Source organism: Mixophyes fleayi, chromosome 1 (genome assembly GCF_038048845.1).
Source record: "Mixophyes fleayi isolate aMixFle1 chromosome 1, aMixFle1.hap1, whole genome shotgun sequence".
In the NCBI taxonomy this organism is placed as follows: Eukaryota; Metazoa; Chordata; class Amphibia; order Anura; family Limnodynastidae; genus Mixophyes; species Mixophyes fleayi.
This window is the reverse complement of record NC_134402.1, coordinates 320,524,048-320,542,771: the sequence shown is the minus strand read 5'-3', so window position 1 is coordinate 320,542,771 and position 18,724 is coordinate 320,524,048. Positions and strand designations below refer to the sequence as shown.

The window sequence follows — 18,724 nt, the reverse complement described above, 5'->3', positions numbered from 1 at the left end:
TTGTCCACTTTTAGATTTTGAATGGCCCATTACCATCTCAGCTTCCTCTTACGTATAGCATATTAACTTTTTCAGCCATAAAGAGCTGAATATCATTACCACAGGGAAACCAAATGCAGTGGCAAGCCATTCCTATATCTACAATAGAGCTCTATGGAAAAGCTTCCATAATACTCTATTGTGAGCTTTGGATGAACTTAGTCCACCAGCACCTAGATTGCAGCATCTGCTAGCGTCAGGTAATGAGGGGGATTGAGGCCTTGTCAGTTTTGTATTTGTGAGGATTTTTTCCTTAGAACTAAGGGTGTTATATTCATGTGACATTAACATGTCTATATTCCCCATATTTACTGGTGTGTGTGTAAATGGCCCTGTATGTTTTGTGCTGAGGTGCATCTTAGTGGCTAAAAGTCTGTCTGTTTATACAAATTTTGTGTCCCTCCTTGGCCATTTGAAATTATGGGAGCATTGGGCAGAGCATATAATTTTAGATTTATTTTTAGAATTTTGCTACTGTAAATTGAGTTAATTAGAAAGGCATAAGTAAACCTGTCATCATAATTTAACATTTCCTGGTTTAATAGTAGATTCAAAATAACCTTTTTTTCCAGTCCATTTCATAAATAAGCAGTAGCTGGCAGCTTGCTATGTATGTAGCATGCACAATATAGAATGACCAAATAAAGTCTTGTTTCTGGTACCTGTGCAATGAAGGTCATAGGGGAGTCTCCGTTAATTTGATCTGGCGTGTGCGAAGATTAATTGAGGTCAGGGAAGGCATTGGTAAATAAACAGTGTATGCAGCAGGGCTGCCAGCTGTCAATTTCTGTGGCTATGCTCTCCTTGTAAGTCTATAGCTTGGTCAAGCTGCATTAATCATTTTTAGTCAAGCAACCTTCAGAATCTGGTGATTTCATATGTGCTCAGTGGAGTGCTCTGTGTTCAATATGCGGTGAATGGTGTTACCGAAGATATATCCATTTTAAAAAATTAGATTATACATTTTGCATTACAGAGCAGTTGTACCTATTTTTTACATCTGTTCAAATTGTAGCCACCACACGCTTTACGCTGCACTATCACCTAGCTGGAACCCCAAGCTGTTTTTCTCACAGCGTCGGCCAAAACCATTCTCTAGCTGCAATAAAGAGATTGTGGCATGGGGGATTTTTTATTTCCCCCCCTCCCCTTTTTTTATTCCATCATAAAATGCAGGTGCATAGGGAGGATCAATTTACCTGTAGCGGGGAAAAAAATTGACTTTCTGATTTTGTAATTGAGCCCGTGTTGTTGTATTGCAGATGAGGAGCATTAATAATAGAGATCATAAATCCCTATAGAGGAATGCATTGCCAATTCTCACTCTGAATTTTATAACCCTAAATCTGTTGTAAGCATTGTCCATTGACTATTTTTAGCATGGGGCCAACCGCAACAGAACACAGATGCATATTCTATTCAGTAACCCTACAACATTGATCCATACAGGGTGGTAGAAAATGCATGAGACACACTGTACACTGCCTTTAATGTTTTTGCTGTATGTAATGTTTTTGTCATACCTATGTATAGTGAGATGTGAAGCAGGGATCATTGACCACTAGCAGATAAAGAACAGAAAAGATATAGATCTGCATTTGTTACCTACACAAAATTTACGCTAAACCATAAAAATAATTTAACTGAAAATGACCCTCCCTTATTTTTTGTTGTATACAACTGTTCATTTTGTTTGGCGATCTGAACTATAAAGCTGCTGCCATCCATTCCATCTATAGACAACAGTTTGATGTGTGCAAAAGTTGATTCTAACCAGTTTTTTTTATGTAATTGTTAGCTAGAAGCAGTTGTGTTCTGCTGTGTGTAGGTAATATGTAGTTGAGAGGGGGGGAGATTCTCGCACCTTGTGAGCATGTTTGATGCGTTGCACAAACTGAATTTGTTTTCCTTTGGGGGAACAAGGGGTGGATCATAGAGAAGAAGAATAATAGCCTGTAATCAATACTATGGAAATAACATTGTGCAAATTAATTTCTTCCGTGTTTAGTGCATGTGCATTCTAGGTGTATTGACTGCTTGTGCAAAACTAAAATGCCACTTTCTCGTTTTCGTTTTAAAAAAATAACTATTCTGTACCCCCTGCTTTCTGTCTGTCTGTCTGTAGAACATTGTTTGTGCCTCTCATTATAAAAGCAGATGAGTTGTGGGTTTCCTGATCTGGTACCTGTGTTAGCTGAGCCAATAATTCAATACATGGTCATATAAACAAACACATTTTCAGTTGTTCCCAATGACATCATAGGCAGCCACTCTATAATACCAAGTAGAATTGTTTCATTTAACACTAACCTGTTCCGCAGTGCTTTACTACAGAGAAGCACTTGGCAGGAAACAAGTCTATACAGACGGACATGATGTTTATTGGGAACTGTTTGTGAGCGCTTGCAAGCTAGATATACAAAGAAATGGACCTTATTTTATGTAACTTTCAGTAGTCAGTGGAAGACTAACCTTCAGTGGCCAAGACTGCAGTTACAGCTAGTAAAAAGTTGATGGAGTCTATCTTACCATTATTACATAACATTGTGGTCTACAGAGAAATAATAGTGTGGGCTTCCCTGCATATACAGTACAATAGCCATGGGCAGCAGTGATATATTAGTAGAGAAGTAATACATGGAACACAGATACATATGTTTGAGAAAGATCCAGCTCAGTGTTACTAGTCCTAACTCAGACTTTCTTCAAACCATGAATAAGGCTGGCATCAGCATGCAGCAGTCCACGGACATGAGGCTAGTAAAGACCTGCATAGTTATGTCTAGCACAGGCTTGTATCTGCTTCAGTAACACCACTACAAGCAGACAGAGGTAGTAATTGCATTAACACTTCTTACATCCATCTCTTCAGTGGCAAGAGATAATACATTACTGAGAGGAAGGTCATTGTTAGCAATTTACTTTAGTTTAAACGTGCTGTAACAGAACTATTAGGGCTAACAATCTACAAACGCACTGTACAAGCTGGTGTTAAAGACAGCAACTCAACGTCCTGTATGTCATAAATGTGTTTAGTCTGTACTCACTCAGTGTTGGTATTGTGATATAATATACTCTTAATGTTCTCTGTTTCTTTCCAGCTCACGTTGCAGAGCACACAGTGCAGAGTAGCCTTCTTCGAAGAATTGTGATCCATTACCTGTCCAGTTCTCCAGAGATCTCAGCAAGGGTCACAATGCAGTACGGAGACATGAACACAACTGTAACAAAGGAGATCCATGAATAACTGCCTTTTTATTGTTTTCTTATAACAATTCAAGTCTGCTATGTCTCCCTTGCCACATATGCACAGTTAGCAGTGAAAGGTGACCGATCTATTGTGTTTGCTATGACTTTATTCTTATAAAATACAGCATTTTTACAGGACTAGTATGGAGGTTCAAAGGAAAAGTGTTTGATGAACAAGCTTCTTTGACAGAACTTACACATTTGAAGTTGCATATGCAGATAATTCCCCATGACACAATTGCCATGAGAGAGTTACTTCTCATTACTTGTTAGATATCGCCCCCTCTGCCCGATGCATGCATGTGCACCTCTTGCTGCTGATTATCCCTCCTTACTGTCACCATTTTTATCTGCTGTTCTTTTCTGCTGCACCATTCTGCATATGGATAGTACTTGCACTGTGGATAAGGCTAACAGCATGGTTAGAGAGAGGGGGGGGGGGGAGGAAAGGGAGAGATACAGCTGGTTATGGGAAGAGGGAATGTTATGTATGGTGGTAAAGGATGACAGCAGGTTTCAGATATGCTGAAAGACCTGGTCCATTTCAAGCAATTTCTTGTTGGGCAATAATGTGCCTCAATCAATTGCATTTGAGGAATTGCCTGTACTTGTCCATGCATAGGGACATGTTGGAGTAAGTTCTTATTGTTTACATACTTCTGGAGCATATTCTGCAACTGATAAAACATTTTATTAGTTCGGGGGTTCTTTTTCAACTGCAACCCATTTAATTTTATTCATTGCGGTTAAAAAATAATTATCTTGATTTTTAACACCAAATTAGGGACAAATTTGTACAACGTGATTCTTTCAAATATGAGTAATAATTTGTTTCATTATTTGTTAACACAACAGGTTTGCAAAAAGACCTTCATATTGACGCATTTTTATTTGTTTCTGGACACTAAAATATTTTCTAGTTGTGATTATTACAAAATACTGTTTTGTATGCAAACAACTTGTATTTACACTAATAGAGCTTTTTCTACATCTATACACCGTTTTGCATTTATTTATAGTTCTTTTAACCAGTGCACAATTTTTAAAAGGCCAAAACTGACCATTAGTACCTGTTACTTTTGGCTCCTACACATGACTGACAAGTGACTCTTTGTCTGCAAAGTCCTATATATATATTTTTTTTTTTAAAGCTTCTTCACCAGCCTTACACACTTGGCATGTTTAACGTTTTCTAAATCTGTGACATTGCAAGTGAGGCAGGGGACTGAAGAGAAAGGAGGAGGCTGTTTGAAGAGAGGATGCTGCCATGAAATTGTACTGACCTAATTCTGTTTGTGCTGATGGTTTTTAAAAATGAAACTGCAGTATTTTTATATGTATATTTTATATGTACCCTCTGCCTTCCTGCCAGTCTAAGGTCCAGGACTAGTGTGGGGAGTGTTTCAGTATTGTTTTGTTAACACAAAGAAGTGTTGATTTTAAATTAAAAAAATTGAAAAACCCTTGTGTGATTTTGTTTTAATTGACATATATTGAAGTGAATAACATTGATTATCTTGTTACAATGGCACTTTTCGTTGTATGCAGTGGTTAGTACCTACTAAAAGTGGTCCAAGTAAAGAGAACCGCTGACATGGTCATGGGCGCCCAAGGCTCAGTGATGCGCATGGGGAGCAAAGGTTTGCCCGTCTGGTCCAATCCCACAGCTGAAAAAGTTACTGCTGGCTATAATAGAATGGTGTCGAAACATACAGCGCATCGCAGTTTGGTGCTTAGCATAGGCCGATCACCGTGCACATTCTGAATCCTGCCCACTGACGAAAGCACCTACAGTGGGAATGTGAGTGCCAGAACTGGAGCAATGGAAGAAGGTGACCTGGTCTGATGAATCGCGTTTTTCTTTTAAATCATGTGGACAGCTGGTTGTGTGAGTGTCATTTACCTGAGGAAAAGATGGCACCAGGATGCACTATGGGAAGAAGGCAAGCCGGCAGAGGCAGTGTGATGCTCTTTGCAATGTTCTGCTGGGAAACCTTGGGTCCTGACATTCATGTTTCTGTTACTTTTAGACGTACCACCTCCCTAACCATTGTTGCAGACCAAGTACACCACTTCATAGCAACGGTATTCCCTAATGGCGGTGACCCATTTCAGCTGGATAATGTACCTTGCCACACTGCAAAAATTGTTCAGGAATGGTTTGAGGAACATGACAGAGTTCAAGGTGTTGACTTGGCCTCCAAATTCCCTAGATCTCAATGCATTTGAGCATCTATGGGATGTGCTGGAAAAGTCTGAGCCATGGAGGCCCCATCTCGCAACTAGGATCTGCTGCTAATGTCTTGAAGCCAGATACCAGAGGACATCTTCAGAGGTCTTGTGGAGTCCATGCTTCGACAGGTCGGAGCTGTTTTGGTGGCACCAGGGGGTCCTACACAATATTAGATGGATTTAATGTGGCTGATTGGTGTATAGTGGCTAATACGTTTGGGAAAAAATGTATAAAAAAGGGACACATGAGACTTTCAACATGTGATATTTGAATTATGGAAAGATAGCCCTGGAGAGCTCAGAAACTAAACTATGAGTTATGGAAAACTTATGATGATGCAGTAAAAACCCCTTAAAGCATCCGCACAACAGGATGAAGAATGAACCCTACTCACAGGACTGGTTCACACAAAGTGATCAGGGGGAGACTCATTTGATGCTTTATCAATATTTACTGACCACAAACTTATATCAAGTGAGCTGTGCTTAACTCTGGCAGTGAATCATGAATTTGTCAGCAGAGAGCGAATAAGAACAAGTTTAGTAGCAACATAGCACTGCAGCCACAAAATAACTGAAGTGCTTACATTTAGAAAGCAGCTTTCCACATAAGGACCGTAAGTATGCAATATAAATTTGAAATATATTGTGGGTAAAGCATGAGATGAAGGATTAATGTTTTAGGCAGCCACTCAGGGAAAATATATATTATCTGGAGAGGCCAAATAAAGGTGGAAAGAAAATAAAATACTAGCAGCAATTTATATAGGCATGATGGTTCTATTTATGGGGCAAATAATGCATTCAGTGTATATTACATTTTAAAGGATTTAAAAGGTACTGTAACCCTAAAACAATCTCTACTTTTACCTGACTCCGAAATGAATAAGACTTATTTTTATGCATATTTTTTAGACTTCGTTTTATGTTTTGCCTCTCTGCGGGCAAAATGTAATTTGTAGTAGTATGTTATATTGTTAATGCTTCTAATATAATATCTATTCAGCCTGCCATGTGGCATCAACTTAATGCATATAAAAGCTTGCAGATATAGCCAAGGGATTCAGTTGTTATTCAGATCAAACACCAGGGGGTATATTTACTAAACCGGGTTTGAAAAAAATGGAGATGTTGTCTATAGCAGCCAATCAGATTCTAGCTGTGATTTGGTAGAATGCACTAAATAAACGATAACTAGAATCTGACTGGTTGCTATAAGCAATATCTCCACTTTTTCAAACTTGCAGTTTAGTAAATATACCCCAATATGTTTGAAGTGGCTTTGACCATGGAATGATTGTTGGTGCCAGGCAGCGTGGTTTGAGTATCTCTACAGTGTACAAAGAATGGTGCACAAAGCAAAAACATTCAGCGATCTGCAGTTCTGTGGGTGGAAAAAACTTGTTGATAGAAGAGGTCAGAGGAGAATGGTCAGACTGGTTTAATCTGACAGGTAACAGTAAATCAAATAATCATTCGTTACTGCAGCGCTATACCGAAGCGCATCTCTGAAAGCACAGCACCTTGAAGTGGATGGGCTACAGCAGCAGAAGTCAGCTGGTCTGATGAATCTTTGGTTATATGCCACAGCCTACCTGAGTATTCTTGCTGCCCATGTGCATCCCTTTATGGCAACAGTCTACCTATCCTCTAATGGCTACTTCGAGCAGGATAACACGCCATGTCACAAACCACACATCATCTCAAGCTGGTTCTATGAGAATCATCATAATCATCACCATTTATTTATATAGCGTCACTAATTCCGCAGCACTGTACAGAGAACTCATTCACATCAGTCCCTGCCCCATTGGAGCAGTCTAAATGTACGAACATACACACACACACACACACACACACAGAGAGACTAGGGTCAATTTGATAGCAGCCAATTAACCTATTAGTATGTTTTTGGCGTGTGGGAGGAAACCGGAGCACCCGGAGGAAACCCACGCAAACAGGGGGAGAACATACAAACTCCACACAGATAAGGCCACGGTCAGGAATTGAACTCATGACCCCAGTACTGTGAGGCAGTGCTACCCACTGGGCCACCGTGTACTCCAATGGCCTCCACACTAACCCATACTTGCCAACTCTCCCTGAATATCCGGGAGACTCCCACATTTCGGGTGAGTCTCACGGACTCTCGGGAGAGTGTGGCAATCTCCCGCATCTGCCCACTTCCTAGTGAAGTGGGCAAAATTAGGGCCAAAATGCAGCGATTCTCTGGGAATCACAGCATTTCTCCCTCGCCACCTGCTGTAAAATAATGCGTTTTGCGTCATTACATCACGGGGGTGGGTCCAAAATGACACGATTTTGGAGCCCCATCCCCCGCACACCCACCTGCCCCAGGGAGGCTCCCGGACACCAACTCTAGAAAGTTGGTAAGTATGCACTAACCAGATCTCAACCCAATAGAGCACCATTAGGATATGAGGTACCGGGAGATTTGCAGCATGAATGTGAATCTGAGAAATCTGCAGCATCTGTGTAATACTTTCAAGTAAACCTGAAGCAGAATCTCATTGAATACATGCCATAAGAATTCAGACTGTTCTGGGTGCAAAGGGGGATCCTACACAGTACAAGAAATGTGTGCCTAATAAAGTGGTCACTGGTTCTGTCTGTATTGTATTATTTTCATGTGAAGTTAATATGCATTTAGATTTATGCATACTCAAATATGTGTGATTAGGAAAATGTAAAACTTTGTAAAGCTCCAATAACCTTGTACATAGACCTATAATTGTTTAGTGCAAAAGAAACAGAATTCTAGCCTTTACTGTATACAGAGAATGAACGATCATTAAAGTGAAGTCTAATCATAATTTCTGTAGATTGATGTGTATTAAAGACAGAAAGCGAGTCACAAGATCACTGTTTCCTGTTTTGTAAAAGCTTCAGTGCAATGGAGCATCTCCCATCTAGAATACCCATTGAGTCCTCTCTCTTTGCATAAAATACATGGCCATCATGGAAGTATTGCCAATGAGGGGTTAAAGAAGACCAATAAAAACAAGTGATTATTTGTACATCAAATGGCTAACACAGTATTTGTATATTTATGGGTAGTGAGCAAGAGATTAGTTGGTTAATTTTGCCATACAAACCATTTTAAATAAAAATGTTATGTACACTTACTTTACGCCACAAATCTCTACAAAATATACTGATTTTAAAATGCGTTTCAGTATGTTGTCTCTAACTTGGTGCTAGTTTTTTACTTTTAGACCTATGTTGCACTGGTGATTTGTTGCATATCCTATAATGTGAAGTTGTATGTTGCTAGTTAGCAATTAAATATTTCTACATTGCACCAGTCTGAGCGTGTCCCAATTTCCTGCATCTTTGAGATCGTACCTGATATTGTAGCAAATCAATACTGTCGCATCGCAAAACACAGATGCAATTTGTGACCTGCAACACTGCACAGATTTAATATAGCAAATTAAACATGACTACTGTTGCCTAAATTGCTATATCATATCCTTTGCTTCATAGTTATACAATAAATTGGAAACCAGAGTAACACAATATAATTGAATTAATAATAAGTGGACTATGGCATGTTGAAATTAGTTGTCTGATACTGTTTTATTCAAGGTTAACAGGGGATTCCATGAGAAGTGTTTTTTTCCTGTCTGACTCTTACACTTGTAAGAGGTTTAAATATAAAGAAAACCTTTATGTCTCATTCTGGATGGGAGGGAGTTAACCTTAAAATGTCCTCATGGGGACATTTGTCGGTTATTTAATCTGCAGGCTGAACATGTAGTTACAGAAGAGAGAGAGAACGAGTGTGTGAGGGAGGTTTGAAGGAGAGATGTTCAATGCCCACTCTCCCGTAATCCTTCATTTGGAAGTAACGGGGTCCCCTCATCACCATATAAATAGCCCTTATTTAATCTAATTTATGTCCTGGAACAAATTCCTCTGTTGCTCTTGGGCAGAATGTAAAATCTCCTCCCTGTTTTGTTTCTTACAAATAGATTTTCCAGATTCTCTCTATTACAGGAAAGTGATTCTGTTATTGAATCCCTAATGAGCTTAAACATGCTAAGGAAAAAAATGCTGGCTTATTACACAGACAAATCGTATTACAACATCTTAAATAAACATATTTATGAGAACATTTGATCAATTGCAATAAACATAAATACAGACATTGGTCAAAAACCTTAGATATCTGAGACCACCAAGTGTAGTCAACGTAAAGCCATCTACACAGGTATGACCTCAGCAGGCTGGCTCTACAAGATTGTCTGCTGAGTGGTCACTATTCTTAGCTACTTTTGGACTTTTAATGAGTGATCAAGCAGTGGTAGAAATGTATGCACAGACAATGCTATTTAATGCAGGTACCTTCAAGGCATTGTAGAGATTTTTACAGACAACAGGGATTCTGTGGAAGGACACAGCATAGAAGAGCGTAGATGTTCTAGGATCATAATAGTAATGTCATTCTAATGCAGTGGTCAGCTCAGTCACTTGATTGAGCATCTAAGCGATGAAATAAAACAAGCTCTTTGGAGCAGAGATACATCTCCAGCTAGTTTGGCATAGCTATGGGACACATGACCAGTGTTATTTGATTCTTGGATTGTTCAAACATGTAAAGCTATATAAAAATCAGCTCATTGGATACTAGTAAAAGATAATGTTACAATACGAGGGATAAAAGCAGGGTACCCCACACCCTGGGGACCTCTCTACTTGGAAAGAATGCCGGTGGCACTTCCCATATGGGCTCCTACAATAAATTTACGTTAAGTATTATTGTTACTTACCATGTTTTCTAATTTTTGTTTAAAATGTTATAGCTATTCTGTTGATTTGAGTTTTTTCTATAAATACCTTAATCTTTATTATTTATTATCTTAATCACATAAGTGTGGAAACAAACCCATAATCCGATATCAAAAGGGATTGTCAATGAGTCTACTAGGAGACCTGTCTAGTGCCATTCAGTCCATTTATAAGTATTGGTTAGCTATATGTATATACCCTGTGGGCTGGTCCAGAGGATGGAGTGGCTAAAATCCCATTGTCGTGACAAGCCTCTAATGTGGCAATATGAGGAAGCGTTTTACAGGGCAGTAAAATGAAGAGAATTAACTTAGAAATGTTTTAAATAAAGAATCCAAACGTATTATCTGTTTTATAGTGTTATTAAAAAGAAAGCTCACAATTCCTAATACAAATGTTTATGGTAGGGGAGAATAACACCTATATGCTATTAAATGCACATATCAACATATGATTATACATGTAATAAATCTATTACACAGCATGCCCGGGACAGTCTTTTCTGGATAACGTTTTTTTCCATAATTTCGCACATGAAGCCTAAAATATACAGAAAGATATTTACAAATGCTCTCTGCCTGTCACTCTATTGTTGATCATGTTTCCATGTCTGCAATTACCACTATATAGTAACAATAATTTAATTTTCTTCTGGTTTTCAGGACATTCTGAATAATGCATAATAAAAGACCCCATGTTTGCAATATCTTTTTTTCTGATATTCGTTTTAGTAACCAATACTTTTCTATCTTTATACACTGATTAGCCACAGCATTAAAACCACCTGCCTATTATTATGTAGGTCTACCTCGTGCCATCAAAACAGCTCAGACCTATGGAGGCATGGACTCCACAAGACCTCTGAAGGTGTCCTGTGGTATCTGGCACCAAGACGTTAGAAGCAGATCCTGTAAGGTACGAAGTGGGGCCTCCATGATTCTGACTTGTTTTTCCAGAACATCCCACATATGCTCTATCGGATTGAGATCTGGGAAATTTGAAGGCCAAGTCAACACTTTGAACTCTGTCATGTTCCTCAAACCATTCCTGAACAATTTTTGCTGTGTGGCAGAGCACATTATCCTGCTGTTAATTTTTCCATCTCGTATGACCTGCCAAACCAACTTTGTGTCCAAACTAAGAAGCGACCCTTCAACACGTTTCTGTGGCTCTCATAACTAGATTTTATTGTATGACATAAATTCTGTGATTCTATTTAGCAAGTGAGGATATATATATATATATAAGTTAAACCGTGCATGATACTCATGCATTCTAGGCAAATCAAGCTACTTAAGGTGTTAAAAAGGTTCTTGTCATGCATTTGGGCCATAGCCCAGGCCTCAACCACCAACCACTCCCCACTGTCACCCCCGGCAACCACCAACCACTCCCAACTGTCACTTCTCCTTCAAGAAATATATATATTTTTTAAAAATCTTTATAAACACTTTCAACAATTAACAAATTAAATTAACAAATTAAAAACATCTTAGTATGCCAAATTTCAGCCCTTTCTGATTTTTTTTTCCCACACACACTAAGGGGCATATTCAATTCCGATCCGATTCGCGGTAACGCGCGTTACCGCGGAAAATGCGCACAACTGCCGGTAATACGGTATCGCAATAACGCAGATTTTCATGGGCTGCGAATGAAAATCCACGTTATTGCGGTACCCCGGATTACGTTTGCGGCCGTTCCGGCGCGATCCCGCGAATCGGGATCGGAATTGAATATGCCCCTAAGAATTTAGTAGGTCAGTGTATAACTCTGCCCAGCAGGTGGCGCTGCAGCTTGGTTTTATTTTTTCCACACACACACACACACAGACAGACTAACACACGCCACTAGACATTTATTATATACAAGTTAACCCGTGCATGATACTCATGCATTCTAGTCAAATCAAGCTACTTAAGGTGTTAAAAAGGTTCTTGTCATGCATTTGGGCCATAGCCCAGGCCTCCTCAGGGGAAGAGCGTTACTTCCCGACGTAAGCGCCCTTTTTTAACATGGTTTTGTCCACATGTCACCACCTCATCATTCTTCTCCATCACCTCATCCTTCATTTTCATCCCCACATCTATCCAGATGTCTATCCAGACACAGGGATCTCTCTCAGCGGTCCTGAGTATCACACTCCTCTCACTCTGTCACCCCCGGCAACCACCAACCACTCCCAACTGTCACTTCTCCTTCAAGAAATATATATATATATTTTTAAATCTTTATAAACACTTTCAACAATTAACAAATTAAATTAACAAATTAAAAACATCTTAGTATACCAAATTTCAGCCCTTTCTGAATTTTTTTTTTCCACACACACTAAGAATTTAGTAGGTCAGTGTATAACTCCGCCCAGCAGGTGGCGCTGCAGCTTGGTTTTATTTTTTACACACACACACAGACAGACTAACACACGCCACTAAGCATTTATATTATAGATATATATTGTAACAAAAGGAGGCATTTAGCTGGCAATATGCAGAGAAAGCAGGGAAGTAGAGTAAAACATTTGTGCAGTAATGCACCTAGATTGAATGTAAAGACCTATGTATGAAAAGCAATAGTTTAAATTTGGTTTAACTTACATGACTTGAAATCCTTCCTCTCAGCAAACAGACAGGGTGTGTCTGTTTGAATTACAGAGCGAGTGATGGGTGTTTCCTTTTAAAGAGAAGGTGGATGTGTCACCTGTCCATCAAGCTAAGGCCGGGGGAGGAGTATCAGGTATAAAAGCTTGTTTATATAATTTGTGCACTGAGATCAACGCTGAGTAAACTGGCTGGTCTTGAGAGAGCTGAGCTATGTCTAGCTAGCGTTTAGGGCCTCCAAGTATTGGTGTGAAATCTGTACGGTGTCAAAACATTTACCATCCTGACAATAAAACTACATAAAAAGGAAGAAGTTGTTCGCGTGTGTTTCAGCAGTAGCGGGCTTTTGCCACAAATATATATATATATATATATATATATATATATATATATATATATGTATGGCCAGTCCTGTGCTATCTGGATCAGCACAATAGGACAGGAATACTCAGTTGAAGAGGGCATTAGAAAACACTGTATAGTTTAATAGTTCTTCTAAGGAGCAGAAACTCACTGATGTCTACTAAATTGTCTGGCAGGGTCTTTCTTATGCTTCCACTTCTCTATGGCCCATTAGAAGTGAAACTGATTTCTCAGCGGTGTCTGAGCAGCCAACAAGAGAGGCAGTTGTCCACAGATCAGAAAAGGTCAGGATGAAGGAGAAAGCCACCACACCAAAACACAACCTATTAGAATCAACCACTGCACAGGTCTATCAAACAATTATCTTATTTTCTCAGCTTTCCACTTCCTCACCTCTCCGTTTCCAACTTACATTTAATGCTTTTCTTCCCTGCTTTCAGGTAGTGCATATAATTATATAACTGTGTCTGGAGGCACTTCAGTATCTGGAGGAAAACCAGGTGATGACATCTTTTGGATTACAGTTCCCAGCTCATCTCTGCAGAATCTGCATAATTTATTTGTGTCAGTAACTAAAGGAATGAATTGTATTGGATCCCCAGGTAGAAGGGAGCCCATTGGTATTATAATACTCAGATCAACTGTCCCAAATAAGCTGATAAGAAAGTATGTCTTCTATTTTTCTACCATAAACTACTGTAAAATCAAAATACCAAATATAGTGGTTTCTAGATTAGGTGGAAATAAAAGGGTGGAAGAAGGGAATATACAGGCACACCGACAAGTGCATATACATTGAAGGCATAAAAGCTTTATTAAAATATATATGTTTGGCCTCCTTATAAATATTGTAACATACATTTAGGGATATTTTTGTGTGGCTACAGAAACATGGTAAAATGGATATTTTATGACCATTTTCTCTATAATTGCCATAAAATAATAATATAGTTATTATAATGCAAGCCAACAAATTGTGATGTTTGTATGAAAAATGCCCACAATAAATTAATTTGTGAACTGCAAAATTTTGTGGACATCTTATACTTTTCTATTTGTATAAATGGGACCAATTGTCAACCTCAGACGTAACAAATGTCATACCCACGGAATGTCTTCATATTGGATTTTGGAACTGTCTGTGGATCCAGCTGGATCCATTTTAGGACCATCCATCCATTTATTTCTTTTTAGTTCTTCCCCTAAAGTAGAGCCCGGTTTAACCTCATTATGTCTTCAATTAATAATGAGAGAGAGGGCACATTATGACCTGCCTTTATTACATGTAGCATTATTGTGTGTTTGAATACACTTATCTGTATACATTTACATATATTGTATCTCATTTCAATAATCTCCTGAAAATCAAATTGTATTTTTGCATCTGGCTACATAACTAGATACAAATTTAAATATCTGGCCCATGCTCATCAAGTAAACCTTGTTCAGCCCAATTCCTATTAGAATGAGCAAAATCTTACACCCCTGCCAATGTGACCCATAAATTTAATGCACTTTCCCATTAAAAAAAAATATATATAGCTTAATTCATACAAAAGTAAAGGTTTGCTGTCACAAACCAACACATGCACCGCAGAGGCAATTTTGTACAGTTTTACTGTTTTGGGGCTCTTTGTGCTTTACATTTGGTGTTCATGCATATTTAATGCATTTAATAAATGGCTGAAAGGCAAATGAAAAATAAACCAAGATAGTTTTTACGACACCATTCATGTCCATGTGTTTGGAGTATACAAGTTTTTTACAATTTATTTTGACTTTGAACGAATAGGTCACTTTAGCTGGTGTGTCAGAAGAAAATTATAAAGAGTTATTTTTGTTTTAACTGAAATCACATCCCTGTGGCAGTGAATGGAATCAGATTGATCTTCCATGTTTTTATGCACTCATCCATAGACCTTAGCTCTCTAATCTTTCCCTCACAGATTCCCTTTAGTGCTTCCTATTGATGTATTGATGGGGAAATACTTCTCTCGTACTCGGTCAGTCAAGTGTAGCAAAGTAATATTGTGTGACATGTGTAACAATCTTAGTACTCTGACAGAAGCACTGGGCAAGAGCTGAATGGTAGAGGTATACGTCCCAGGCTTTATGTCTTGTATGCTCTAAAGCCCTAGGGAGATTGTCTTGTATGGGAAGAAGTTTCCCAAAGAGTGTATTCAGCTTCAGGAAAAACTGTTAAGGGTCCATGGGGTTGTAAGTGGAGAGAAAAGGGTTGGCTCCATTTACAAGGCCCAGTCCTGGTCTTCTGTTATTTTAGTCTGACAGCAAACTGGTTAATGGTTGTACCTGTGAGATGTGTTTTAAAAAGCTGCTAGGCAGTTTTCTCTGTCTCTCAGACCTGGAGAGGAGGTTGGATGTCTCCTGAGAGGCTCTGAAAATGGTGAGCAATTACCTCTCTGTTTTGTACGTGTGTGGGACTTAAGACCCTTCACAGAAGAGAGGGTCTTCCTGTGTGTTTAGTTAGTGCTGGATAGACACAGTGTTTATTTTTACGTTTTCTTTGTTTTTTTCTGTTTAATAAAACTGTCTGAGGCCAGTTGTACCCAAGACCTGGGACTTGTGTAACGTCTCTGCTGCTGTTCACTACCATCTACCCCAGGCAATGGCACTTGTTCCCATAAAACAGATACAATACCTTAAAAAAGAAGAAACGTTTTTTAATGTTTTTAAAACACATGACATTATCACTCTAAGAAACAAAGATTAACCCTCTGTACAAGAGAAAATATCAAACCCGTATACATGTACTCACTAATTGTAATAGTATGACCTCCTTATCCTGTAAGATAGCCCGGGGTAGTAATATCTGAATACTATGTTAATTCTGATGGTGGTGCTCTCTCAGAAGTATATAATATACATGAGCAAAAAAGGGAGGAAGAAAGACACTACAAGAGGGACACCTCATCTATGCTGAATATCAATAGTGACATTGGGGAAAAGAGGCAAACTCTTAAACCCATAACATAGCTCTCGGTCTAAGAAAAGAATAATACAAAGACACATAAAATATAAGTTTTATTGGTATGACTTAAAACCATAAAAAGCGAAATATAAAACAATGTAAAAAGGAGATGGATTGGTCAAAGGTAAATTAATACTTCCAAAATTACACTGATTGTGGGCATAATGCCTTTATCTAGGACTCACGAATATAGGGCATAAATCCCTTATGAAGAGGCTATTCTAAATGTGTGATATAATGTAGCCAAATTGTTGTGAATGCAACAGTTGCTCTAGGGTATCAGTAGTATAATGCACTAGGATTGTAGCAGTATAGAATTAATAGCAGCGCAGATATATGATCCGCCTTACAAACAGCTAATTATCTTGTAACTGAGGTCTATGTAAGCCATAATAATATAAATGTAATTGAGCGCATGCCGCATATCTAAAATAGATCATAGGTCTTTCTTAAATGAGAATATTCAACAAATTTATATTTTCTGTGTCTTTGTATTATTCTTTTGTTAGACCGAGAGCTATGTTATGTCACTATTGATAGAGATCTACTATGCAGTATAGATGAGGTGTGCCTCTTGTAGTGAGTATCTTTCTTCCTCCCTTTTTTGTTCATTATCACTCTAAGGCAGTGTTTCCCAACCCTAGTCCTCAAGTACCCCTAACAGTGCAGGTTTTCCAGGTGACCAGTGATATAATTATACCACCTGTGGATCTTTCAAAATGTGTTGGTCAGTAATGATTACACCTGTGCTCCAGCAAAGAGAGATTGAAAACATGCACTGTTAGGGGTACTTGAGGACTAGGGTTGGGAAACATTACTCTAAGGCAGTGCTGTATAACTGATTTCCTGCACTCTGCGACTAGCCTTGCAGCACAGTGCTGCCATTCTAACTGACCACCTGGATTCACTCTCCCAAGTCACTTCATGAGTTATTAGAAGCTACAAATAGGACATCTCTGCAGCTTTACTTCTTGGATTTAGTGGCAAATACCACATGTGATTTCTTTAAAGAATATGAACAACTGAATTGCATGAAATCATGGTGCAAAGGTTAAGGTAAAATACAGTCTATTACGAGCATTGTAATCTGGTGGATATCTCAGAATAGGTCAGTTTATGGTATTGGCATAGGACTAAGGTGGTATTAAGCCTTAATGCTGGACACAGCATAGTTTATTATGGGCATAGGACTGTTTTAAGTAGTAAATGCTGGAAACAGGATGGTAGTTGGCATGAGGCTTTGCTAAGGCATAGGCAGTATATTGTGAATATAGGACTTTGAAGGGTTTGGATCCCATTTGCAATGTATGGTGGACATATGACTGTGTTCAGCTATATGTGGAATGGAGGACTTTGGTAATAAAGTGGGTATAAGACTGTGGTGAGCACTGAGCTGTTTTGATGGGCACAGAGCATTGTATGATAGGCATGAACCTGTGGTGGTCATGTAACTGTAGCACTGGGCACAAGCAGTATTTAGCATTAGCCAGTTGTGCTGGGCACAACCCTGTGCATTGTAGGCATGGGACTGCTGCACATAAGGTATACATGCTCACCACAGGACTATGTATGAGTATGAGGCTGTTATGATGGTGACAGAGCAATATATAGTTGATATACTGTATGTTGAATGTAATGGGCCTGGGTCTGCCATGCATAGTATTCACTTTTTTTGCCATACTGAGCACATTGATTCTTGTTTCATTTTTTTTCTACATGGTACACAAGTTGAATCTATTTTTCTACACTGCGCATGTTTTTTACCCGCCAGCAGTCAATTTCTTTGGCTGCCAAAAATTGCATGGCCAATGTGAAAGAGAACAAAAATGTAGCCGGTGCCAAAGGACAAAAGTATAGGTCACAGATTCCAGGCGGGAAGAGAGAAGCAACAACCTTGCTTGTGTGGTTCATCTAATTCAGAGAAAAATTTATTCCAGTGTTTATCAATGCTTGGACAATCTTACAACTGTTGGCTGTTATACACAACAAAGCTGAAGATCGTCAGGTTCCAGGATCACAGTGTCTCTTGGGTTGTCTCTTTTCGCTATATTATTTGTGTTCCAAAAGAAAACATACTGTTACGGTTGGCAATTATGGAAATAGACAGGGCCGTCTCTTCCATAGGGCACGATGGGCAGGTGCCCGGGGGCCCTGCAGCCCAGGGGGCCCGTCAGAGGCAGCTAAAAAAAAAAGTTCCTGAAAAAAAGAAGAAGAAAATACTTACCTTGCTCTCAGCTGGCGATCCGGCTCCCTCCCTGGTCTCCTCCTCCGTGCAGCGCTCGCAGTGCATGTCGGGCATGACATCATCACGCCTGCCCGACATCCATTGCGGAGCGCAGCACGGAGGAGGAGACCAGGGAGGGAGCCGGATTGCCAGCTGAGAGCAAGGTAAGTATTTTCTTCTTCTTTTTTTCAGGAACTTTTTTCTCTCGCTGCCTCT

General features: G+C 39.1%; 1 protein-coding gene across 3 annotated transcripts in view; it reads left to right on the top strand.

The window, feature by feature from the left end:
* NF2 (NF2, moesin-ezrin-radixin like (MERLIN) tumor suppressor) overlaps nucleotides 1-4,750 on the top strand; it is a 62,021-nt gene extending 57,271 nt beyond the window's left edge. For all 3 annotated transcript variants that reach the window (XM_075213370.1, XM_075213379.1, XM_075213388.1), the window contains one exon: nucleotides 3,141-4,750. In XM_075213370.1, coding sequence (XP_075069471.1) covers nucleotides 3,141-3,191 — 51 coding nt within the window. In that variant the 3' untranslated portion in view covers nucleotides 3,192-4,750. The remainder of the gene's footprint in view (nucleotides 1-3,140) is intronic.
* The last annotated feature ends 13,974 nt before the right edge of the window (nucleotides 4,751-18,724 follow it).